General features: G+C 35.8%; 1 protein-coding gene across 5 annotated transcripts in view; it reads right to left on the bottom strand.

Annotated features, from left to right (window-relative positions):
* The window catches only part of Efna5 (ephrin A5), a 275816-nt gene that overhangs the window by 28262 nt on the left and 220360 nt on the right, over nucleotides 1-27194 (bottom strand). For all 5 annotated transcript variants that reach the window (XM_020175022.2, XM_020175017.2, XM_074076998.1 and 2 more), the window contains one exon: nucleotides 18602-18894. In XM_020175022.2, the coding sequence (XP_020030611.1) occupies nucleotides 18602-18894 (293 nt within the window). The remainder of the gene's footprint in view (nucleotides 1-18601; nucleotides 18895-27194) is intronic.

Genomic DNA, 27194 nt, shown 5'->3' with positions numbered 1-27194 from the left:
ATTTATGAAATAGTTGAACTTTTTATTCACTGAACATACTCTTCAGAGCATGTGTAAAATCAATGTATAATACATTTATGTCCTTTTTATAGAAAACAGTATACTACTAGTTAAAAAATTGTAGAAAGTTACAGCTGCTGCATCTTTGCCTCTGACATTGGATTGATCATGAAAATGATTTATTTTTTTCCCAAATATATGGTTAGAGACACAGTCACAATTAAGATACTATTCCTGAAGGAAAATGGGAGGCATTTTACAACTTTCCGCTTTATGATTCTATTTTTAGAAAGCACACGGGTAAAAATTGGGAGCTGTTTATGATACTAATTTGAAAAACTAATGAAGTTGTAGAGCAGTTATTTCTCATTTACAACTATCACCCCCCCTACTGTCCACAGAGTAAATACTATATCTGTACATGTACAACTTCAGCCAAGGTCAGAGCTATCACCAGAAAGTAACAAACACATACAATACCACCATCACTATCATCTTATTAAGGAAGTTTATATCTTTTTTGTTTCAGTTCTTAGGCATCAAGAATTTCATCTTACTCTCAAAGAAATGTTCTTTCCACTTATCTACATCTATCTTTGACTTCTTATAACTAATTTGATCCAGAAAAGTATATGTATACTAGATTCTTAGAAATCAAATCATTTTTAAAATGCTCTAGGGCTATTGAAAAGAATTCCATTTTTGTAAATGGAATGATCACTCTGCAATTTATCTTTTGTAAAATCCCAATTCTCCTATGTCAAGCTTGCTAAAAGTGATACAGACCTGTACATATTTTCTCAAGGGGAAAAAACCAATGTTAATTTCTTTCTGCCACAATTCAGTTGAAAACTTCCTCTACAATAGAAACAGAATTTTAAAAATACTTAGAGGCATCTGCCTTTTCATTCTCTTTATATCTACAAAGATTAAAATTTCCAGAAAACAAAAATCCTCCTGTCAAAGCCTTGGTATGCTCCAATGTCACCCACCAAGAGAGTCATGAATCCTCTGGACTCTCACATAGATGTTCATTCCATCCTTTATCCATTCCTCTTTACCCACGTCTCTATATTTACAATAAGGAAGAAGGGACATTCAATACTTGCCTTTAGAACCTTAAATGTTAAAGCACAAGATACAGAATTTGAAGTTGTCATCAGTGATTTTCAATCCAAAGGACCAAGTCCAAGGTATTAAACCCCATGTCAAGCTTAAGCACAGACATTAAAAACTTCCAAGGGGACATGATCAACTAGGACCATTTGTTAACCTGGATGTATTTTCTAATCTTAAGAGAATATCAGATGACACAAGGTAGTTCAAAGACTGTTTACTAAATACCTACAACATGTACACTCTCAGAACTGAATTTATAAAGACAAGATTATACCTCATTGTTTATTTCTAGATTACTAGTGCTTGGGATTCCATGTATCCACATCTTAAAGTAGCTTCAAAAAATGTCAAGGTTTGGGAAATCTTTTGAACCTGGCAGCCACAACCTAACCACCCAGCCATTAAAAAGCACCACAGGCAACCCCTGACATAGGCCTGTGAGAGATCAGATGTGTTCATGAGGGTGCAGTGAGGATAATGTTCTGGCATAACTTTGTAGGCAGAATGATGCTTTTTGTAAAACAATGGGACACCAGATGAAAAACTCTTATGTATTACTAGTGGTTGCAAAGCTGGCAAGTTATTCTTTGCAAAAATAATACTATTAATATTCAGAACCAAACTGAAATACATGAGTGAATGCCTCTCCTCCTCTAGTGCCCAGCATGGTCATCCTTGAAGCATTAGTTAAGATTTTCATCAAAGGATATTAGATAGGCTTGAGAATAGATTTATAAGTAAAACTATTTGGGTAACCAGTTCTTGAAGCCAATTGTTGAAATGGTCCTTTAAGGTGAGATAAAGCTAAATAAAAACAGTACAGAACATGCTATGAGTGAAAAAATCAAGACAGCTCGTATGCTCAGAAGAATAGCAGACAAGTGACATGTATAACTCAGGAAAAACAAAATCTATGGCAAACTACAAGTTGAATTTCATTGAACTGGTCTACTTTCAGAGCTGATTAAAGTTTTGTTTTCCTGTGTGGAACCCATATTCATAGTAAGACCTCAGAAAAAATGATAAAAGTTATTTAAAAGACTTAAAAGAGTTCTTGTAGGAGTGGCCAGAGGAATTTAAGCAACATAATTCTCTATGAACACATGAGTGTTTGAATCAGATTCAATTAGCCTAGATTTGTTGCTCATTTCAAACAAGTAGACACAAGGGATACAACAATAGGGAAAGTCTGATTGCACTGACCAGGTAGAAAAAACTAGGTGATGAATTATATTAAAAATGTATCATTTCACATTCTTCATGACTAGAAGTATATACTTAGTATATCTTAAATCTGAGAAAGATTTTACAAATAATCTAAATTAGTCCAATGGAAGTCAGGTCCCTCAAGATGTTCCATCAAAAAAAAAAAGAGAGAGAGAGAGAGAGAGAGAAAGAACCCCAATGTCTACTAGGTTTGGTGAACACTGCATATTGCACCACTTTTTTGGAAGAGTTACAATGAATGCTATCATATTTAAGTCTCCAGAAAGTTTTGCAGGAAAAAAATTAACTTTAATTTTGATAGAATTTCTCAAACTTGATTTAGATTTAACTTCAAAAATTAGCATCTTAATAATTTACTTGTAACTTGGAACCATCTTGAGATCACCAATCCAGACCACTGTATTTCTTATATCCTACTGATACTAATGAAATAAAGTTGGGAATTAAGAAATAGGATATTTTCTATTCTTTGTCTGGGAGTCTTTGCTCTTTTTTCCCCCCTGTTATCTCCATCAAAGGAAAGAAAAGCAATTAAATGGAAGAGAAAATGTGAAAAATGTGAGCCACATCCCTTAATTTGTTGACATCCATTAAGCCTGCAAAAGTACTAGACAAACTCGAAAGTTCTAGACAAAGATAGAATATTACTGTACAACAAACTAAAAATATGAATGGTGAACTGATGCTCTGGCTCTGTTGTACTTAAAGGATTTATTGCACAGATTTTATCTTTGTTTTGAACCATTTCACATGTTTTACACTACTATTCATCAATGAAATACAACCCTGTTTTGGCCAGTGCTTGTTTTTGCCTATTCAGCATCACTGTCTATCTTCCTTAGGTTAAAAAACAAACTAACGAGAAAAACTTTGAAAAACTTCTCTTTCCTTATTCCATGAAGTGTTGGGGCTGTCAATCAAGGTGCTTTTTGTTTTTTCTAAAGATCAGGCATATATGCCAATCAAATCCCTTCTCCCAGGAAAAGAGTCCTGAGTAGAATGATACAACAAATGGAGAAATACTGGAGCTGGAAAAATTAAATTATTGTGTTTCTATGAGACAGCCATTGTTTCTTTTTTTTCTTTCTTTGGTGGTACTGGGGTTTGAACTCAGAGGTTGGTGCCTGCTAGGCAGGTGCTCTATGGCTTGAGCTATGCCCCTAGCTCAACAAAAATTGTTTCTACGCTCCAGATTCCCAGTTCTTGGTTCCTGTCCATTCTGAGTTCTTCACTTAAAAGAATCAACCTCTTTATTAAGGAAAAAGATCCTTTTTTTGTTTAAGTTAGCTGGGATTGATAAAAATTATTTACAAGGTGAAAACTTCATTAACTATAGGACTTATCTACAGTGTACTTTGCAAATGCAGAGAGCATTATCTATCAGATGTTCATAATTATAAGGGTCGTGTATTTGGCAATTAATTACTTCAGAGAGTGATCACAAAAATGAAAAGTAATATTAAAGCAACTTAGATATCATGACTAAAAATAAGAGGGTAATAAGGGAATAAGGGGTGAATTTGATCAGAGTATGTTATATATATGTATGTAAATGTCACAATCAAACCCATTATTTTGTACAATTAACATACGTTAATAAAAATATCACGGCAAGTCAATTGAGAAACTGGAAGAAGATATATATATATATATATATATATATACACACACACACATACATATACACACACACCTCCTATATTACCATGATTACATAGGCATTTTGCTTATTTTATCTACAAAGAAGTCTTGCCAAAGTTAAAAAAATATGGGTTGGGGATACCAATGTTGGAAGGCTTATTGATTAACCTGTTTCTGATGAAGACAGAAAGAATTATCCTATCATGTGTTTCCACTATATAATTTTATAAGGAAAGTGACAAACCATGCTTTTCAGTGATGCCTTGAACTGAAGTGGAATGTACAGTAAAATATGGATTTCCTCAAATGAATTGCTAAGACCATTAATCTTTATCTAAGGACCCATAATAACAATTTGTTCTCAGTAGCAGGTGGGGGAGGGAGAGAAAATGTCTTCCAGAAAGCACTTTGGCAGTCAATCTGGTTGATAATAAAACTTGATGAAACATCTGTGATTAATATTAATTCTAATTCTCTCTTTAATGGGTAATTGTAAAAAAGATAATTTATCCCATTTCATTTAGACTACAGCTGAGTTTTTCAATTTAGAAAAAGAACATTTTTCCATCTTTCTCAGGTATGAGACTTTATGGGGGGAAAAAAAAACAGGTGCATAAAACCCATCAAGAGTAAAGCAATTTTCTAGTTATCCCCTGAAAACATTTTGTTCACATTCAACTGACCGCTGTAGACTTGGATATTACCCAAAGAATGATAATCTAAGTGACTAGACTTATATTTCTATATCTTCACCATTGTAGGAAAAATAAATGAACCCAGAGAACTGAATTAATACTTTTTGGATGAATTAATATATTTGGTCATCTCTGATTCTGTAAAAAATTGTGAGAAAAATGTTCTTGTGAGTAAATGACAGTGAGCTATTTTTGACCACCAGTGTATTTCAAACTAGTTGATGATAGGAACTATTTTTGACACATGCAAATGTATAATTTAAAGTACCCATAAAATTTTGTCATGGAAGTAACCATTAATTTTGATAGAAGTAGGAAAGTAACTAATTGCCTTTCAAATATCAATATTAAGAATACCATCTATTAAACTAGCACTGTAACTCACTTACACATGGACAACTTGAGGCCGATGTTGAAGTATTGCTGCTCAACTTCACATACTTAAGGATCAAGACCCACTTCTCCTTACTCTCATCTTACCTCTTTTTCTAAACTTAATGTATGAGATAATAAGACTTATTTTCTAGTAATCCAGGCATATTATATGGTTTAAAAAATGACAGCTATCTAACCCAGTTTGTAAGTGGTAAATGGTGATTAAATACACACCATTGTTGACCTTTAATCATAACCAAATCATTGCTCCATTTAGATACACTCCTTTTTCATCAGGCTCTAACTGACATCAGGAAGAGGAAAACAAACTGACAAGCACAAAAGGTCACAGACAATAGGCATGGACTTCTTCAGTGCACTTCCAAAAGCTTCATGTTGCATAAATAAAATATTACAGAGATTATCCCTATCCTTTCCTTTCTTCCCAGGTACACATTTTCTTTCTTATTTTCTAGTACAAAATGAGTATTTCTTATCACTTGGTATCTTGTCTATTTTTTATTTTTATGTGATTTTCTGATTTTTATCCTCACTTATGAAGCTTGCCACTTTGAAAAGGTATTCACTTTACAATAAAAAATTAAAAATTATACAAGAAATATAAAAACTCCATGGGGTTACATGGTTCTTATTTGCATCAACCAAGTCAAACTGTACCTTATTTATGGATGAAGCCAATGAGACAGTTTTCCTGATGAGACAGAAGGAAAGATTTCTCATGAAATGACTCCCAGAATCTCCATCATGGTTTTCATCTTAGACTGTCTCAGTTTTTCTCTATCCAAAGCTCCCTGGTTATGAAGAAATGCTATACCAACATTCAGAAAAGAAGTTCTGCTTTCTTTTCCAGATTGAAGGAACTGCTGATACGACATGTCCATTCTCGCAAATCCTCTAGTACCCCTTTCTTCCATGTCTTGAATTCAGACCCATTCAGTTTCACTTTAAGCCAATGTTTCCAAAATAAGATACAATCACACGTAGGAAAAACAGATGGAGAGCTTGTTTAAAATGTATTGTTATACCTCCACCTCATAAAATTGAATGAGCCAGATTTTGTGGACATAGGTTCTAAGAATCTGCATTTTATACCTCTGTCCCTGCAGGTAGATCACTGCAGATGGGATAGTGTCTTAAGCCCTGAGACCTGAAGTCTACCTTGTCCCTGAAATCAATACTGCAAATCTTTAACTAATCTGTTCCTCATAAAGCAATCTCTCTTATGAACAGTTCTAATCTTGTAACATTTTATTTCCCATTCTGTAATTGCTTTCATGAATATATGTCTCCCACATTGGACTGTGAGTTTGGGAGAAAAACAATGACCTGAAATACCTTTCATTGTCACTCTACAGTGTATGCTACACTGGACTACCAGGTAAACAGAGCCCAGTAAGCACCAATGAACTGTTGGACTAAAAGGAAAGTAATATAAAACACTGAAGGGAATTCTTATATAACCACTATAATTTTTTTTACAAATATGATGTACAACACAGACAGCCCCAAGTAGAGCTTAATAAATGAAGTTATAGTATTTTGAATGTAAATATTTCAGGAAATAGCTGTAATAAATCTTCTAAAATGGACTTTAATAATAAACACATATCAAAAGGTCACAAATTCTGTTATTTGATTAAACTAATAATCCAGCAAATGTTATTGATTTAGCAATTCCACTTAATATAAACATCATAAAAGCCTATGCAAAAAAAATTAAAACTGTACAGCTATGGCAACGGAGCTGAAGGCAATATAGAAACAACAGAAATTCAAGTAAAGGATATTAATATCTTTGAGACTAGAATAATTTCTTCATAAATACCAGTACTACTAGTGGAATAGGCTTACAACCATTACTGGCTATTTACGGATAAAAGTTAAAAGCATGAACTCTGGAGTCAGAATGCTTTCATTCAAATCTGGACTCCCCTACCTCTGAATAGTATAATTTCAAGCAAGTTATTTGACCTGTCTGTGCTTCAGTTTCCTCATCTGTAAAATGAGAACAATAATAGTAGCTAACACATACTTGTGATAAGATATGGATGAGATAGTATATGTAGACAAATAGAATGGATAATGTTCATATGGTAGCCATTACTATATAACCAGCAAGCATTTAGCCCTAAAGCAAATTATGTCAATGCATTTATACGACAAGCCCCCAAAAATTTCACATTCAAGAACATACTACTCCCTATTGCCTGTTAGACAACTGAAAATTCTTCAGACCACAGTTAATGACCCACCATAGACTGTTTCAATCTATACTTGGTTTTATTTTCCAAATACTTTCCATAGTCAGACTCACCTTTTCCCTGGTCCCTGACTTTCCTGTTTTGATTTCCTTATGAGGAGAGCAGAGGCAGTGACACAGGAAATCTACATGAGCTAACATATGTTAAACTTGTTCTCTGGAGGGCAATTGGGTGGTCTTCCGAACTTTGAGTGACCACCTTTCTGAACCAGTCCCAAGATCCCTTCCTCGTGAAATCCAGGTACTGCTCATGGTTGCCACAACTCCTAAACTTCATTTAAAAGGATTTCAAATGTTATAAATTCTCAAAGTGGCTCTTCTCTTCATAGAATCTATACTGATTTTTTTTTTTTATGGTACTTGGGTTTGAAATGAGGGCCTTAAGCTTGCTGGGCAGGTGCTCCACCATGTAAGCCATACCTCCAGCACTACTGCTCTTTCTTGAGCAAAGATACATAATAACTCCAAGATGATGGAAAAAGTGCTGGATCTTAAATAATAAGAGCAACAGCAATTACAACCAACAACAGCAATTACAACCAGCAACAGCAATTACAACCAACAACAGCAATTACAGCAAACAACAGCAATTACAGCAAACAGCAGCAATTGCAACAACAGTGAGGGATGTGGTAAGGCAATCCCTTGAACAAGCTGCAGTGTTGAAACAGTTGGTCACAAGGCTTTGCAACATATCCACCAATGTCTACATTGTGGTATTGATTTTGTTAATGAAATTTAATCTCCGAAAAATGACTCAGGGCACTGAAGAGACACACACTTCCAATAGTTGTGCTAATCATCGAATGTCTTCATCACAATTGAAGGAGGGATAGTGAATGATATATCTTATTCTGCCATCATATTCTGACTCCATGAACCATTTAACCATGCTTTACTTTGCTTTAAAAACTCATATACCTTTTAGTTATGTGAATCTCAGTTGTTTTTAGAACAGGGTCTGCCTTACGTTTCAGGGTAGAGGCAGAACTTTAAAATAGTGATTTGCCAATGTTGCTTGTAAGCAATCTTCCTTTAACTGCTTTAAAAATATTTATGAGGCCGGGGTAGAGCCTGGTAGAGTGCATGCTTTGCTTGCATGAGGTCTTGGGTTCAATCTCCAGTGCTCCCCATTTCCTCTTTTTTATTACGAAGTAAGTGAATGAAGAGATTGGAGGCAAACTGCAAGAGTTTCTTGAATCTTGACATCATCACTAATGTGATCTTTTTTTTTTTTTGGTGGTACTGGGATTTGAACTCAGGACCTAAACCTTGAGCCACTTCACTAGTCCTTTTTTGTGATGGGTTTTTTTTTTGGGATAGGATCTCGCAAACTATTTGATAGGATCTGGCTCCTGATCTCTGCCTCCTGAGTAGCTAGGATTACAAGTGTGAGCCACCGGCACCTGTCACAGGTCTCATGTTTTTTGTGTGAGTGGGCCTGGACCACAATCTTCCTACCTATAGCTCCTGTGTAACTGGAATCACAGGCCCGTGCCACCATGCCCAATTTACTTGGTGAGATGAGGTCTTGCTAACTTTTTGTCCAGGCTGGTCTTCCAATCTTTGCCTTCCAAGTAGCTTGGATTACAGGTGTAGGCCACCAGGCCTGGCTCCTAATTATGTGATCTTAATCAAATTACTTAACTGCTATTAGCCTAGGCTTCCTCATCTATTAACAGTGACAATAATAACATCTACCTCATGGATCGGGATTCAGTGAGTGGAAACATGTACATTGCTTGGTAGTGGGCCTGGCACTTAGTATGCATGATAAATGCAAAATCATTATAATTTCAATTATCAGAACAAATTAGTTAAGGCATGAACAAGCATTAGTAAAAGGCTGAACTAAACACTACTTAAATCATTGCAGGATTCACCACACTGTCTCAAAACTGGCCGGACTGAAGTGCACCACGTGTGTACAGCAAGAACTCTACGTGTTCTACTGAAAGTAAAACATTTGCCTATATACATTTCTGACTTCTAGTTTACTCTCCTTACTTACATTTGTCCCTTAAAATTCCACCTAAAATAGAGCAAGAATTTCTGAATTCAAAGCCACACATAGCATGCAGTGAAATTTATCAACTCAGATTTGAGTCAGGATTTATAACAGTTTACTTTACCAGAAGATTAACTTTCAAAAATGTCTAAAAAACTAGGCAAAACAACTTTGTACTAAAAGTCTCATACTGGATGTAATAAAAGTTAAAAACAATATGTGTTTTTTAAAAAAAGATTCAGAGTATGTTATTTGTTATTAAGGATTTACATGCAAAAGGGAATGTTAACTAAAAACTAAAATTCAGTAACACTAATGTAAATAAAGCTCATTGGAAATACTGTACATCTCTGAAAATAGTAAAATAAAAAGATATGACCATTCCAATTTATAACAATAATAGACTGGCTGGCTATTCTTCAATTCATGATATTTTACTTTGGGGACTCAGAATGAATTAACATTTTGTAAAGCTTTAAATTTAAAAGTAAACCTAGATGTAGCATATATATTAAAGTTTTGTTCCTATTGCAGATTTTATACAATCTGCCTAAAAATATTCAATGGAAAAGCAGCCTGTTGCCAAAATCCACACATTTCCCTGATTAAACAGAGGTAAGCCCTAACCCGAGAAAACATATTTCAAGCCCACAGGATACTCATGAACTAAAATAATGAATGATAATGTCTCATTCTCTGCATTAATATTAAAGAAAAGAGAAAATAGAAAACTTTATAGCCACTATCAGCTCTCTGGACCATAAATCTCAAGTTTTGAGAATTGCTTCCCAAAAGGGTAGGGAGCGGGGATGAGCTGTGAGAGAGCTTCAGAGCCTAGAGATATTTTTTAGCAAGCCAGCAAAGCACTGACACAAATTTCTACATATCTCTGGCTGTGAAAAGTCTCATTTGTGGTGATTTATATTTCCTCATAAAGAACTCTGTAGATAATATAAGCCTGCTGTGAGGCTGTATGACAACTTTCAAACCAAGAGTTACACGACTATTCTGTTAAAATAGAGCAAGAATAGATGAGTGGGAAAATCTGCAGAAATAGTCTTTCTTATGATGGAAGACCACAACACTGTTCTTCCAGCATGCACCATATTCAGGGAGTCACCTTTCACTTGGAGTTTATGTGTCATGGATAGGATGGTAGTTGTCTATACTATGAGGATTTTTTTCCCCTGAGGATTGACTACGCATTTCGTGTGTACGCTTGTGCAATTTACAACAAATGACTTACATATCATCACACTGAAGTTCAGTTGCCTTAATAAGTTATTAAGGGAAACACAGAGAATAGCATGCTGACAACCCAAAGTCAATGCAGTATAAACACTGTTATTTTAAGTGTCACTGGCATGTTATTTCCATTTCTCCTGGCATGTGCTCTTCGTAACACCATACATACACACAATACAGCAACTCATTAAACTGTTTTCAGTTAACTCTGAAACCAAATTAGGACACTACGTGTTTATAAAGCTGAGTATTACTGCTTCTCTGTGAAATTATGCAATTAATCAGGTGCGTTATTTCTCCAGAAGATATGGCCACTTTTGACATTTAGGGATAAAAAAGACCATCCTTTAATTTATTTTCCTTTCAACATTTATTCTCAGTGTGGTAAAAGGAAGCAAAAGGTGACATAATTCCTTCTCACCCCTTAGGAGGTCAGAACTCTACATGCCTCCTCAGTCTTCATAATAGCATTTTGAATTCTTAAAAGGAGTATGAGTAGAAATTATTCTGTTTTTGAACTTCTTATCTGAATGTCACAGGCTTTGAAAAATTCAGACAATGGGAAGGGTACTTATGAGCTTTTAGTTTCTTGTAACTGATACCATGAATTTCCATCAAGTCCCAATTAGTCAATAGCTTTCACGGTTCTTTTTTGTAAAGTTTTTAAGAATGTCCCCAATATCAACATCCCTGAAGGAGTTATGTTCACTCTGGTTTCCTTTTTCACAGACCCAGCAGTAATTCCTCTGATTTTTTTTTTAAGCAATAGTTAAATGACACTTATCATTGTCTAGGAACTTAATGGGGCACACATTTCTTTTAAAATTGTGTTATTATTATTATTATGTATTGTTATTACTTGACCAAATAATATTGCCAAAAAATGTAAAAATAATGAAGTACTTTAAAATATCCTGGGCTCCTATGAGTTGCCTCCCCATCCTGAGTACACTCTGACTATCTAAAATGCCCTGGGTGAAGTCCCTGGAAAGCAGGAACCACATCAGCCCTCTACAGTATGTGGCTGATGGTGAGGATTCTCATTCAGAAGATTAACAGGGCACCTGGCAATAAACAATTGTTTTCCTAAGAGAAAATTACAATTAACACAGAAAAGTATCCCAAGGTCCCTAAATATCCTTTTCAGGTTCTTTAGTTAACCTTCACTTAAGAGTCCTTGAAATCCATTCATGCTTTCCTAAAAGATGGCTAGGGACAACTTGAAACAGACACAATTCTCTAAACTCATTCTTTAAATGAAAAGGTGCAGTCTTTCAGGTTCACTAAAGACCTGTGGAAGAGTACAAAGGGAATGAAGGAACCATTTTCAGACCTAATACAATACCTGAAAAATCTGCAGTATCCAAATGGAGAAAAACCGTTCCCTTCTATTTTTAAACCAAAACTATTTAAAAAAAAAAGTGTTCAGTTTTTTAGTTTAGAAAATGCGCACATGCACTGGAGCAAGTAGTGAGTTGTTCATTTTAAGAAAGTATGTGTGTTTACAAGCTATCTGCTTGCAAGAGTAAAAGATATGAACGGTGAAAAAGAGTACCTCCTGCTTTGTTAACTGTGCCATTTTGTCACTCTTTTATTTCAATAAGAAAAAGTAATAACATGGATTGGTGTGCACTGTAAGGAGCAAAATAATTCTGAATATAGATTACCAAAGTCGCTGGAAAACTAGTCATCTAAAGGGGAATAAAGAGATCCTTAGGCATATGTCATCCTTACATAACGTTCCTTAAGAATGCTCGAATTGGCTTTTAAATGTAATCTTTATGCACTCATGGTTTTAAAGTAACATATCAATCTATGCTATTAGAGTTATATTAACTTTTCAAAGGATGCACAAATTTTTGGATGTGGATTCTTGATATCTTCAATGTGTTCTACAAAACACATTTCCTTAAGGGACTCTTGGAAATAACAAAGTTTGTGAGAAAGGGCTGTTATGATTAAACCTATGTTACAGATGAAGAAAGTGAATCTTGCAGAGGTTAAGTAGCTTGTGTAAGGCCACATTGCTATAAGGAGCATAGGAGGAAGACTAAAGCCCAACGCTATATTCACCAGTCTGTACAATTTTTTAAAATTTAATCCATGTTTCAATCCTTCCTTTGAAGTGATGTCTTTCCAGCACAGCATTAAAAACATCACTAAGAAACCGACAACTTCAGGAAAGAGTGAAATAAAACTTGGGGATTCTAGTTTATCTGTTTTTCTTAAATGTTACCACATAAAAACTTAAAATTAATATTTTTCCTTCTCTGTGGTTTAATATTATGGCATCTATTTATTCAAGCATTGTTTATTGCATGGCTCTTCCAGATGCTGCTTCTACTATTTTTCCTTCAAAATATACAGTTTCTCATCAATATTATAGTAAATGGATTCTCCATATCATGGGGCCCTTGCCTGACTTTACAAACACTTCTATGAGAAATTATATTCTCATACAACTCACCTGCAAAAAGTCTTTTGGAACACATCCCACTGGTAAATGAAGGAGTTTCTTTTTTATATTAGTGTTTTCTGGTTTACTGAATATTCTGATACCATTTAAAGGTTAATCAATCACTATATTGTACAATCAAATGATTTCTGACACTGATCTTGATCTTTCTAATAAGATATCTCTTAGGAATTTAGATTACCTATTTTGCTAATTTAAAAAGTTGTATAGAACATATTAAAATTGCCTCATGGTCTCAGACAAAGCTGCAAAGTTTTAATTAAAATACAAAGGCAGAGAATTAGCAGTTAGCTATATGCATTCCAGTAGCAATATACAATGGATTTAAGAACAAAGGCATAGTAACATAGACTATCCCCAGCTACAAATTAGACTCCCAAATTCTAGAATTCTCTGTCTTTATAGTATCATCAGAAAATGAAATAAAATTTACTAATTGCTGAATCAGGTATGTAATTATGATTCAGTCTGGATTCTGTATATCCAGCAAATTTAAGAAGAATTTCTGGCTTCTTGAAAGATGTCACTTAAATACCTTCTGAAAAGGGCAACGTATCCTTTGGCTGAATGTGCATAAATGTGTTTAATATTTATCTTTCTGTTATCTGGTGTGGGGTTTGTAAGGAGAGTTAGTAGACTAGTACTCTCTAAACACTAGACGTCAACATGAGTGCTATTTGTTCCTAATCTTTTTTTCAATATAAAATATATTTTCCTTTAGAAGTATGTGAGACCTAGTACTTATCTATTTTACTTCTTTTATTTGTCTACTCACTTAATTTCCTCTCAAATCAGTCACCTCGTCTGTGTGAACATTTTTCAAGTCACCTAACCTGAGCCTTAGTGTCTTCACCCATTAAAAGGGGGTAAAAAGAATTCCATCTCATAGTGCTGTTTTAAGAAAGGCAAAGTGCTCAGAACAGTGCCTAGAACAGACTAAGAGATATGTAAACACTAGTCACCCCTATTTACGAACATCTATTATGTCCCAAACAACATAACACAGGTGCAGAACAGAAACAGCTGCAAACAGTCATAAATAGGCAATGCCAGGAGTGGTAAATGCCTGAGGAAAAACAAAGGAGGGAAAGGGTATAGAGAATGATAATGAAGGTGTCATTTTAATATATGGTAGTCAGAGCAGTCTCTCAGACAAAGACATTTTTGAACACACCTCTGAAAATAGAAAGATCAAGGACCATCGATAAGACTGGAAGAATTAATTTGGAATGTAACACATATGTACAGGAAAGCAATGTGAGTAAACTCTCTGTATAACTATCCTTATCTCAACTAGCAAAAACCCTTGGTCCTTCCTATTATTGCTTATACTCTCTCTTCAACAAAATTAGAGATAAGGGCAAAATAGTTTCTGCCTGGTAGTGAGGGGATGGGAGGGGAGCGGGAGGGGATGGGGGGGAAGAGAAGGGACGGCGGGGGGAGGGGGAGAAATGACCCAAATATTGTATGCACATATGAATAAAAGAAATAAAAAAAAAAGACTGGCACAATGAGAACCTCAGGCAGAGGGACATTAAAGTGCCAAGACCCTGTGCTAGACAGGTATGAGGAGCAGGAAGGAGGGCAAGGTGGCTGGGGTAGAAAGAACAAATCAGAGAGTCTGAGGGTGAGGGAAAGAGGAATACTGCCATGGAGGGGCCTTGTTGACCAGGTCAAAGAATGAACTTTGTCTTGGTGAGGTAGGAAGTCACTGGAGGGCTTTGACAAAGCAGTGACATGAGTGGGGAAATCAGTCTGTTGCACTGGTGGGAACCACAGATGATGGTTGCTTGCAGGGTAGCAGGGAGAGAACTGGCTCAACAACTCAAATACATTGTTCCACTCTGCATTCTCCCAAAGATTTCCCTTTAATTGGCTTTACTGACACCTATTAATGGCACTAGGCTGTGTCATTGTACAGATGTTATCTCTGACCCCAAAGCTGGGGACTCCAGATAAAATATAATAATATGAGGATGTTAAGGCTCCAGGAGGTACCTGAAATCAACAACTACAATCACAGTACTTTGCAGATGTAGAGTTAGAACTCCAGAGATTTTAAATAATTAACCCAAGATCATACAGCTAGCTAGGACAAGAGAAGAGCCTAGGACTCAGTTTTCCTCACTTAACAAAAGGGCAATTTCAAAATCAGTGTTTCCTTGGACTTACAAAGATGACTTACTGTGTACTTACTTAAATGATTTCTCTTTATCTCTTCTGATTTAAAAATAACAGCAGAAAAACTTCTTCCAAACATGTTTTTCTTAGGTCATTATTTTCTCCTTAGGTTATTTTGCTGCTAATTTGTGGGAATTATTTCTAAAATGGGTATTTTAAAGTTTCTAAAATTACACTTTTCTTTATGAGGTTTATATAAATGACTATTACCTTAATCAATTGACTAGCAGTTCTGCAAATGTATCACTGGTAGAAATGCCAATGACTTTTGGTAATTACTTTAATATGCTAATCTCTTACCAAAATAACTCCTGTAGGTTAAAAACCATATTTGTCAGATTCAGGAATGGCTCCAGTCTGCCTCAGCAATAACTGGCAATTCTAACTACCTAATAGTTTCAAGGGAAGAAGAACATAGCTCAGATTAACAAAGGATCTAGAATTATGAAGGAAGTTTCATTTTTAAAGTAAATTGGAAACTTCATATAAGATGTTTTCAACTACTGCATTTTCTTTATATAACTCAAAGAAATTAAAAATAAAATAAATCTTGTTGAAGATAAAGCAGAACTTGATAAGAACTGTCTGATTTATGTCCTTTTTGAGATTAGGTAATCTTTTGTGACATATTCAGTTTCCCTTCCCAAAAACGTACGTTCATATTTGAGTTCTGGTGTTCCTCGTCACAGCTAAAGTTAAGCCTGCACCTGATACTCTAAAGCAGGACAAACAACAGTCTATAGGGGTTCCCCCCTTTTTACCTTGGAGAAGTTAGAAGAGATATTAAGGCCATGGGAAACTGAATTGTACTCCTGTCCTCAAAAGAAGATTTTATGAAATTGGCTGGTGAGTGGTCAAGCCTGTTCCTGACATTGGCAATAGAGCTTCTTGTAATGTAATAGGTATGAAAAAAAAATTCCAAATCATCTTGTTCTTTCCACTCATATTAGGAGAGAGGAAAATTCAACTGAGGGACAATTCTCCCCTAAGATTCTTTAGTTTAATTATGAGCACAGTACACTAAATATCTGTAAGATGTCCATGTTAGTTCTGTGCTACTGCTCTGAAAAGACAGGGAAAGATGCTTTCGTGAGTTGAAAACGTTTGAAAATTCAGTTTAATTGAATACCAGGCTACCATACTTCTTGTAAATGAACATTGCTTTGCTGCTAATTTTGTGCTATTTTACCTTTCATTTAAAAAAGTAATTTAAGTTAAACTCAGCTGAACAGCAAAAAGCTCTTGATATTTTGAAGCATTTTGGAACAATTACTTTGACAGAAGCCCTTGACAGTTAAATGACTCTGTTAAATGAATGTTATAGAAGACACATAATGATTTTTAGTGAAATATTGAATTTAACCACAAATGAGGAAAACCCAGTCATAAGCACTACAGTATATTTGAATAATAACATCTTCCTTATGAACCTTAATGGATTCTATAATTTCTGTTAATCATGCAATCAACAAGTTAGTTGTTGGGTTTTCCCTTTCTGGTGTTCTCTGTTCATTTTTGATCTATACTTTTGTTGTTTTTAATCTGAGACGCCAATAAGAAAATTTCAAACTGGCAATAATTTCCTTTTCATTGGTATAGTATTTTACAACTAGATAATTAATGAGATGCTGTCTTACAATTGAAGCCTCCTCTTTTCCTTTTTCTCACTTGCTGAATGGGATTCTTTCACAAAGTAAAAAATCAGCAACAGTCAAGAGCGTGCTGCCTGAGAACGTGTGAATTTGCTGTATGCCAGTGTTTCCTGCATCTGTGGGACTCAATATTCCTTTTCTTACTTTGTGGGTCCATGTGACATAGTATCAAGGCTTTTACATGTTGTCTCATTACGGACAACTGAAATATGTGCTGAAATCATAAAAGTGGTACTGTTCAATTTTTAAATTCAATTCTGATAAAAGTGAGAGAGCCCTTGTGAGGTGAAGTTTGACTTATAAAATTCTGTTTTCTGGAAAAGAAGAGGAGCTAGTAATCTCAGTAGATGTAAAGCATGTGGGTGGAGACATCTGGATTGAAGAAATGAGTCAGAAAAACAGGAATGTTCTTTATCTTGTTTGGCAAGTTGCGGTGAAAAGTTGATGCTCTACACACTGAGTGAAGGACATGGATCTCTACACACTGGATACAGCTACACTTCCTGATTCTTCCAAGCACAACTTCCCCTAAGGTTTCACTGCTCCCTGCATTTATTGTTATTCCACAATTATCTATATATACTTTAATTGCCTATTTGTAAGTCTACTCCCCAACTAGGTCACTCCTCCCAAAATAGGAAATGTTTTTCCATTTTGCATCCCCAACATCTCTGAGCCAACAAGAGCTGCTCAATAAATATCCTATGAACAAATAAGCCCTTAACTGTGTCAGTTGACAGTGAAATACATGGGGATGACTAGATAGTTTAAATAGCTGATACCAGCTAAAGGAAAGTCCAGGTACATACCAGGTATTACCTAAAACTTTGCTACTCAACCTGTAGTCCAAAGGTCAACAGCATCACCATCACCTGGGAGCTTTAAACATACAGAATCTCAGGCCCTGCCTCACGCCCCAAGTCCAAATCTACTTGACAACAAGATTCCCAAGTGACTCTTTTGCATGGTCAATTTTGAGAAATATTTAGCTACAATATACAATAGAAAAATGTCTGAAAAAGGTAATATCATGTGTAATGGAGAACAAGGCCACCACACTGTGATTAATGCAGAGGTGGACTGAGAAAGTTTTAGTGTTCGCTCAGGACAGTCGGGCAAGGCTCACAGGTGAGAAACTCACTCATACTAGTTCCCTTGGAACTCTTGCTAGATACTTCTTCACATTTTCCTGTTTAAAGACACAGCTGCTCTTAATAATTGTCTTTTCTGCTTGGTGTAAAGAGAGTATTTATCGTCAACATGCTGACATTTGCAGGAGTTTGGGCTTTCTCCACTAAAAAACGTGGGTGATTGAAAGGATATTGCTGACACCTGAGTAAGAAATCCAATGACTTCAAGTTATGTAAATTTAATTATTTCCTTTAATTTTTTTCAGGAGTCTTTTTTTCTTTTCCTGAGCTTTAGAAAAGTCCTGGCAATTTTCATTTAAAAGAAATACAAGTCAGCAGTGGTTCACTGAACAGGCTGACACACAATTTCATAGGGGGAGAGGCGCTATGTGTTTAATCTAATTTGTGCTCTCAATTCCCAGTTAATGCATCTGGGGATTGTGATGTATGCATTTACAAGGAGACATCTGTAATGCAGAGGTCAGCCCTGCAATTCTCTGAAACTTGGGTAAAAAAATTAGCCTGGGTTCTTGTAGCTTCCCTACTACAAAATAAGTCTCTATATACTCACAGATGTAGAAATATTCTCGGCCTGGCCTGAATTCAAATCCTAGAGAAAAAGGAGTGAAGAGCTGGAATTTTTCAGAGAACTTCAGGGGTCCATTTGGAGAGTGAGGCCGGTTACATTCCCATCTCTTGAACCCTTTGGAAGTGTGGTCACAGGCGCTGTAGCCATCGAAGTTCACCATGTATAGGATGTATCGCTCAGTCTTATCTTCTGGGACAGAGTCCTCATAGTGGGGGCAGAAAACATCCAGGTAGTCATTGATACAGACATCGATGTGGTAATCACCCCTCTGGAACCTGTTGGAAGAAGAAGAAAAGGATAAGCTAGTTCACAGAGGAGGGGGTTTCTGTTTTGAATCAGTGGTTAAACGCTTTAATAATTCTGGAACAAAAGGATCTAGTAAAATAGGTTCTTACTGAATGCCATCGTGATTTGGGGCATGGTTTGAGATACTGCAGTTCTGAATCCAAACAACAGTATGCTATTTTACAGAGGAATTCTATGATATTTTCTTCAAAATACCATATAAATGAAGGGCTCCACTTTCATTTTTATTATAGTAAATATCACTCTTTCAAAATAAAGAACTGTATGATTTGCTGTTTTTCATTTTCCTTTCATCTTTGAATTATATACATAAAACAATTTTCATATTTCTAAGATTTTTCAGTTAATTCATATTTTTTAAATAAATGAATGAGCAAATTAGACAACAATAAATTACTGAATTTTCCTGTCATAAACAAGACCATTTTCAACTTCCTATGCAAATATAGAAAGATACAACTATAAAAGTGGGAGAAACAGAAAATTTCTAGAACATTTTCATTTTAGAGGAAACTGAAGACCCAAAAAGGCACAAAGATACACCAGTGAGTACTTGAACATAATCTAGAACAAACACCTTGGATTCCAGTTCAGTGTTCTCCCTGGTAAATCTACTTATGTCACAAATTCATTTTAGCTTCTCATTCTTTTGATAGCCTGTCACTTTCCATATAAAAAAAAAAAAAATTGAGCCAGGTGCCGGAGGCTCATGCCTGTAATCCTGGCTACTCAGGAAGATTGCGGATCGAAGCCAGCCTGGACAAATAGTTCAAGAGACTCTGTCTAGAAAAAAACCCCATCACAAAAAAAGGCTGGTGGAGTGGCTCAAGGGTAGGCTGAGTTCCAGCCCCAGTACTGCAAAAAAAGAAAAAAAAAATTGAATGACTTTCCCCTTATTTCTTTTAATTTTATGGGGTGTGTTCTAGGGCCGGACTGATCATCAGTGAAAGTAACAAGCCAGAAGACAATTGAAAAAACCATGGTAAATTCTGCCTAAAATTGTTAAAATGCACACACACACAGAAAATCACTGCAAACACCAAACTGTCTGCTCCCATTCTAATCTTATCTGCTTTAAATAATATTTTTCCCTGTCAGTTAAAAAGCATTTCATAGGACACAGTGACGTATGAAACAGGAATTGTTATGAATACAACTTTCTCAGCCTGAAACGAGGGTGGAAAAGTCTATAAAATTCCTTTGTTTTTAGCTAGTGAAGAAATTCTTCCCTGAGCCCTCAGAAAGTTTCATCACAAAACAGTGTTGCTGCTGAAATACATGCTCATAAAGTCATATAATCTTCGAGCCGGACAGTCTCAGCACGAACACTTCCCAGGGATGATGAGCTAGTCAATTCCATTTTTGGACATCTCTAAATGTTAGAAAGTTCCTTCTATTCAGCATAAATCTGCTTCTGTGTAATTTCTTCCCAGTGATCCTACTTTTACTGCCTGGAGTTACAAAGAACAAATCTAATTCCTCTTCCACAAGGTAGTCCATAAAACATTTGGAGATGTCAGCTGTGTCTCTCTGTATCCTCCTTTTTCCAGACATGAAAATCCTGGTTCCTTTTGTTATCTCTGAGATAGTTCCCAGGCTCTCCTAGTTTCATAACCCCCCTCATGTCATCCTGTTTCCCAATGTGTTGTCCTTAAAAAGTAGAACCAAAGCATAACACAGACCTCTGTCACTGTGGGACCAATGTTTGCCCCAGAAGAAATATATCATCTTTGCTGTTGATGTTAAATATTCATTGACAAAGCTGAGCGTCCCTTCTGAGAGACAACATTGTAAAAAGAAAAAAAAGTTTAGGCACCACTTATTGTTAGTAAGTAGACCTCGATTTAAGGATTGATTGCTATCGACTGATTGGATGTGTCATAAGTCATCTTGGCCTCAGTTTCCTTACATACAACTTAGAATAATAATGAGACTGAATGGCTGTATTAAGTCTCAGATGAAGAAACATAAGAAAAGAGCTCATGAATGTGAATGCATGCTAATTTACATTCAAGAAATAAGAGATCATCAGAAGAATGTGCATTTTTCAGTGAGAGAATCCCCAAATAGATAACTATTTAAAAAAAAAAAAGACACAGTATTTGTTTCTTAATGTTTACAATGATCACAGGTTTACTTTTTCTTCATTACTGGCAGACAAAAATTTGTCAAGATGCAAGGAAAGGCTGTTGCTTTTAAAAGATTTTTGAACATCAAGGTAACATCACTGCCAAAGTACAAAGAAAAGACACTGCAATGTTCAGATAAAAGGGAGCCGGGATATGAATCATCAGCACTCAGAGTAGCCTGACAGTTTTGGATGAGAGCCAGACAAGAACTGCAGCAGAAGGCAATGCCCAGATGCACTTTATATTATTATATTATTATTACAGATTTTAAAGACATTCAAAGGGGAATTTTTTTCCTTCCATAAGTGTCACTCATTTTAGCTTTTACTAGCATTTGGCACTGCTGAAAAGTGAAAATAAAAATTAAAACTGCCATTACCCAGTCACATTTCTGATATTCCTTTATTCTATAATTCCTTTATTCTACAACTAAAAACCAATGTCACAGTTTTTGACATCTCAAATTTAGTTCTCCTTTTCCATCTTTTATCCTTGTTATTGTCACTAAAATTTTAGTAAGGCAAACTGTGGGATTACAGACCCATTCTACATTTGGCTGACCAACAACCCCTTCTTGTGGCATCTTACTTTGTGTGAGGTAAGTAAATTACCGTGGTGCCTATTTTAAACATGTGATTGCCTCAGCAATTAGTGTTTTTACCCTTGTATCCACTGACAAAGAAAAGATACTAATTTACCACGAAGTCAATTTACACTTCTGTTTCAGATCTTTAATTTGCATAAGTTTGTTTACTAATGTAAGTTTCAAAGAACAGACAATATAAGCATTAAAACAATGACAAATTGAGACTCATAAAAGGCATCTATATAACATACTCAAATATAAGCCACAGGAAAGTTTGGGATTAAATATTCTAATACTATATTAATCATGTTCTCTGGGTACAATGTAGTACTGAGCCGTTCTTTTCCGAAGCACATGCCATGACCAACACTGCTGAGTGCTTATTATGTTACATTCATTATTTCACCACCATGGTCCCACAGAACATACACTGTTATTACACTCACATAAAGACCAGGAAACTGAGATTAAGAAGTCAAGCAATGTTCCCAATGTTACACAACTACACAAAGGTGAAGGTCCAGTTGAAACCAAAGCAGCCTGACCTGAGAACTAAGGCGCCTCACTATTACACTTGGTGGGAGATTAAATTGCTAACATGGAGTCCTTAGGTCTGCTCTGTATTACCCTAGAGGACAATTCTCCTTCTCAATAGGTTTCAGTTCTCTCTTCTATTTACTGATGCAGCAAACATTTGCTGCACCTGTAATCTGTATGTGCCTTACATATGTTATCATATGAAATCAGTAAAACCACTCTATTGGATAGTTATAATCAGTTTCATCTTACCAATGAGGACATGACATTCAGAGAGGATGTTTTTCCCTCTTAGTTAACAGTTAAAATTTCAGCCCAAGTCTCATATGGTTATTTCCAACTAACCACTATGGCTCTGAAGCTTTACCAGTTACAGTATTTTTCCTCATATGATGGAGCCTTCTTAGGAGTTTGAGTAGCATCAGGTTACCTGAGGGTTACACTGCACTTTAAGGACAGCCAAGTGTCCCAGTCCTATTCTCTTCCCTACCAAGTTGGTCCCACACTCCTAAACTGAAAGCTGAGGGTATCATCAACATTTAAAATAAGCCTCTAGTGGCAGGGTTTGCTCCTGATTCATGCATACCATCCCAGTCTTTCACAGAATAAAATGCTGTTAGGCTCAGCAGCCATTCACATAAAGGGATCCTTTTTTCATCAGGAAACAGTTTTCATGAGCCTTAGCTCAAATTAAAAGAGGAAATTCCCATTTAGAAAGCAGGACTATGTATGCCAATATTTACAAATGCCATAGGTAGCACAGTCACTGCACTAACAGATTCGTCAATTTCTTAGAAATTTTCTGTAAATGTCTTCTCTTTGCTCCTTTTCCTTAATTTTATCCATTGTGCCTGTGGTTCTCACCTCTCTGGGATTACCACATATTTTTTAACTTTAATATCTGGCCATACCCCAATAAAGCTACAATAATTACAATACAACTCTGCTGAATTATCACAGTGCTTCACAGTGTAAAACCATGCACAGTCACCACACTTAGAAAAGTGATTGTGTTTGAGTAAAACAATTACCACCCTTAAATGTCATAATGCAAGAGTCTCAGGAGCCAGAAAACATCTCACATGCATAGAAAGATGGTCCTGGCTCCTCACTGGGTGGCATGCTGCTCAGGTCAATGTTCAATGTAACATATAATATTATATATACTGTCTGAGAAAGAATGCATTTTACACTCTTATCAAAATTTGTCAGTAGACTGGTTGAGAATCAATGTCATCTACATTAAGGTCTACTAGTGGCAAAAATAACAGATAAAGCTGGAATTGGAGCTGCAAAGTGCACCTCAATATCCACGTAAGCAGATGTGTCTTATGCGGTGTGCCTGATGACTTTCCATTGTATCGATAAAAACAATTTTGAATATCAATTTACAACTACAGTTAATCTCTCTCTCCTTAGAATATTAACTAGTATAGTCTCAATGGAAATCAGTATGGTGGTTATTAAAAAAATTTAGAAAATAATGCTACCATATGATCCTGCTCTACAACTGTCAACATAATATACCTGAAGGAATGCAAGTTAGCATACACTAGAGAAACCTGCACACCCATGTTTATTATAGCACTATTCATAATAGTCAAGCTATGGAATCAGCATAGGTACCCATCAACCCGTGACTGGATAAAGAAAATGTGGTATATATAAATTATGAAGTGAAGAAAAATAAAATTATGTCACTTGCAGGAAAATGCATGGAACCAGGATCTCCCAATTACCTATTAGGGTAAACAAAATAAGCCACACTCAGAAAGCCAAATACTCAATGTTTTCTCTCATATGCAGAAGCTAGATCTAAAGAGAAAAAATGGACATGCACATAAAATGGAGGACTACTGGTGGGAGCAGTGGGAAGGAGTAAAGGAGGGAGTATATGATCAAAATACGTTGTATAAATGTATGAAGAGGTCATAATGGAACCAATTAACAATGCAAGAAAGAGAAAAATGGGAGGGGGATAAGACAGAGTAATTGAAGGATAAGTATGATTGAAGTATACTATATGTACGTATGGCAATATTACAATGAAAACCCCCACATTGTATAACAAGTGCTAATAAAAATAAAACAGAACAACAAAAAACTTTAAAAAAAAAAATCTCTCTCCTTAGTTAACCTGTGTGGTGGAAGTGAATCATGACTTGAATTTCAAAATTCAAATGAAATAAAGGCAAGGTAACAATTGTCATTTTGCTTAGTTATCAACACCAAACTCTTTATTGAGACAGGAAGCAAGTTATCAAAGCACAATTTGATACCCATAGTCATCACTGGATGACCTTAGTTAGCCTGAACCACAGGAACATCTAGTACTTGAGTACTCTAGGCCCTTTGTCAGACCCAAGTGGAAGTTCTCAACTTACTCATATCCTGTTCTTTGCTCAGGCAAATATGCACCACCTAAGCTTTCTTTCTCAGTGAATGTTTTTTCATAGCACTAACCTTACTTCCTCTTCTAGCATATGCTCTTGTGTTGTGGATAGTGATGTGTGGGGAGGTCACACAGAAATGACACACAAGCAGTGGCCTACTTTAGAGTCTGCAGAGGAGTACCATCATACCCATCTGCTGAGTCCATCTTTAGCCACTTTCTCCTGCAGGGTTCCTCCTCTCATTCCATCCTCATATGCTGAAGCCTAAATGCATTTCATCTTAGTTGCTTACAAAGGAAGGGTATGAGTGCATATTTAAAATGTTCTAAATTGGCCTTTAGCATATGTTGCTGGCATAGAAGAGCGCCCACGTGCAGGGACATACGTATTGAGGTATTTTATCAAGCAACTCCCGAGTGATGTTTCTTCATCCATAATTATAGAAACAGTACAACTGAAAGGAGACAGTGCTATTAGAAGCTAAGAAACTGTGAGACACTTTTATCCTCCTTCATGTAATGTCTTACAGGATTTAATAATAAAAATGTTATTTCTCACCAACTGGATAGTTGATTATTACATTTTAAATATATTTTAATCTGCCAAGAGGTGATTGTTTTAATATTCCTATTTGAACAGAACTCCAATGTCAGTTCTTTAATTACAAGGCAACCTAATGTATTACAGTCTGAAATTAAAATGTAAAAGAAGGTTATGATTTATTGTCAAAGATTAAGCAAATTTATCAGCTTAGGGTTCCGCCCAAATTTTCGACTAGATCTAGAGTGAATATTTCTTGGCAGCACTGTCTTTCAATTCTACAATTATTGATGGAAAGGCTAATTTCAGAATAAGATAGCTCTTTTTTAACTGGAGGAACTTTTCATTTATCCTGAAAGGGCCTCGTGGGCCCTATAGCAGACATGGGATTTGGTTTATAAGTATGTTTGGGCAGGACAGCAGCTTCTTCTCGTCTCCTTCTGTTCTTTCTTTCAGCACAGAATGCAAGCCTTATGGCTGTCCTGTCCTAAATCTGAAGATTCTCCTTTTGTTTGTTTGTTTATCTGCAGAGGTAAAAGCATGAAATACAAATAGCAAATCAAGCTTGGGGTAAATAAATAATACTAGCAATTGAGGAGAACTGAACAAATATTTGTTTTGCTAATATTAAACTTTTCTTTTTTCTCGTGGGTTAAAATACACCTATCTTTCATTCGGCTCCAAAAGTGGAAGACATGGACAGTTTCACTGTGACCCATGATGACCAAAACATATAATATCAGGCAGAATCCAGCTCTTCTAGGATCTACAACATAACAATAATAACTAATAGTCCTAGAGAAGTAAAGATTTACAAAGTAAAAAACAAGAACAACAATTTTTTAAAAACCCTAAAAAATGCTCAGAGACGAATTTCAAGATGCATCCTACTTATTCTTTTGCAGATGAAATAAAGTCTGCTACACTATACACTGTTTCATCCAAAGAAATATGAGATACTGACAAAATACTTGCAATACCAACTTGGGGGCTCTGCTTATCCATTAATGGAAGCGCCAACAGAGTTCTTCTTATACCTGCGTGTTTTGTTAATTATAATTCTGCAGCTGTTTTGCTTTGAATTCCATGACTGTTGGCAATAGTAATAATACCTAATTTTTTTGGCCAGATATTTGGAACTCATCAGTAGATTAATACTCTAACCTATCACTTTTTTCCCCTTTCTGTGTATATGTGTTATATGTGCATACTTTAAAGGTGGTTTTAAAATCCCATAATTGATACTAATTACCCATATCAAATGGATGGATAAAAATGTCAAATAGCTTTTTTCTTATTGCTTTTCTAGTACAAGCCACATCAGTAAACGAGTGACTTTTAAAAATAGTATCTCCCACAAGTAGCACCTGTTTCAAATACAAGACACACAAAATGTTCTCTCCTCCAGTGTTTTAATTCATTTGGAGTTTGTTTTATTAGCTTGACAGAGGAGTTCCAAAGGAAACAAAGCATTAAATTGGCAGAGCCTAAACAAGACTTTCCTTCAGGAAGGGACTGAGAGCTTTGGGTGACAGTCTAATTGCTTCTAAGCCCCCAAAGAGGCCTGGGGCATGGAGTAAGTGTGTCAACGTAAACAGGCTAAGTCAGCAAAAGAATTAAGCAGGCAGAGATCTAACAGATTCAACACATCGCAGATCATTTCAAATAGTTTTCAAAAAAGGATTTGAAACAAAAATAAAGAATTAACGTCTGGCAATCGGTATACTCCTAACAAAGGTCATTCCCACAATGCAAAACAGGCCCTTTCTCTACTTCTGCTGGCCAGGGAGCTTCCCACAGAGCTGCACATCACTCTCTAAATTTCTAAAGTTTCACATCCCTGCAAGTACATGGAACAGAGCACCTGCCACATGATCTAGCAAGAGCAGATGCAGAAAATCATTGAACAGGTTATATAGCCGCTGTCCTAGGAGAATAGGATTAAACGAACTAATTGTGTTAAGGAGAAGTGGGAACCAGTCAAACAAATAAGCCACCTGCCAAATTGCCCACTTTGATATAGCCTTTTTGTACCCTTATGGAATGGAGGTAACCAGCAGAATTTCAGGCTATTCTTAGTTTCA

Source organism: Castor canadensis, chromosome 6 (assembly GCF_047511655.1).
Source record: "Castor canadensis chromosome 6, mCasCan1.hap1v2, whole genome shotgun sequence".
Classification (NCBI taxonomy): domain Eukaryota; kingdom Metazoa; phylum Chordata; class Mammalia; order Rodentia; family Castoridae; genus Castor; species Castor canadensis.
Note: the sequence above shows the minus strand (reverse complement) of the source record. Positions and strands in the feature narration are given on the sequence as shown.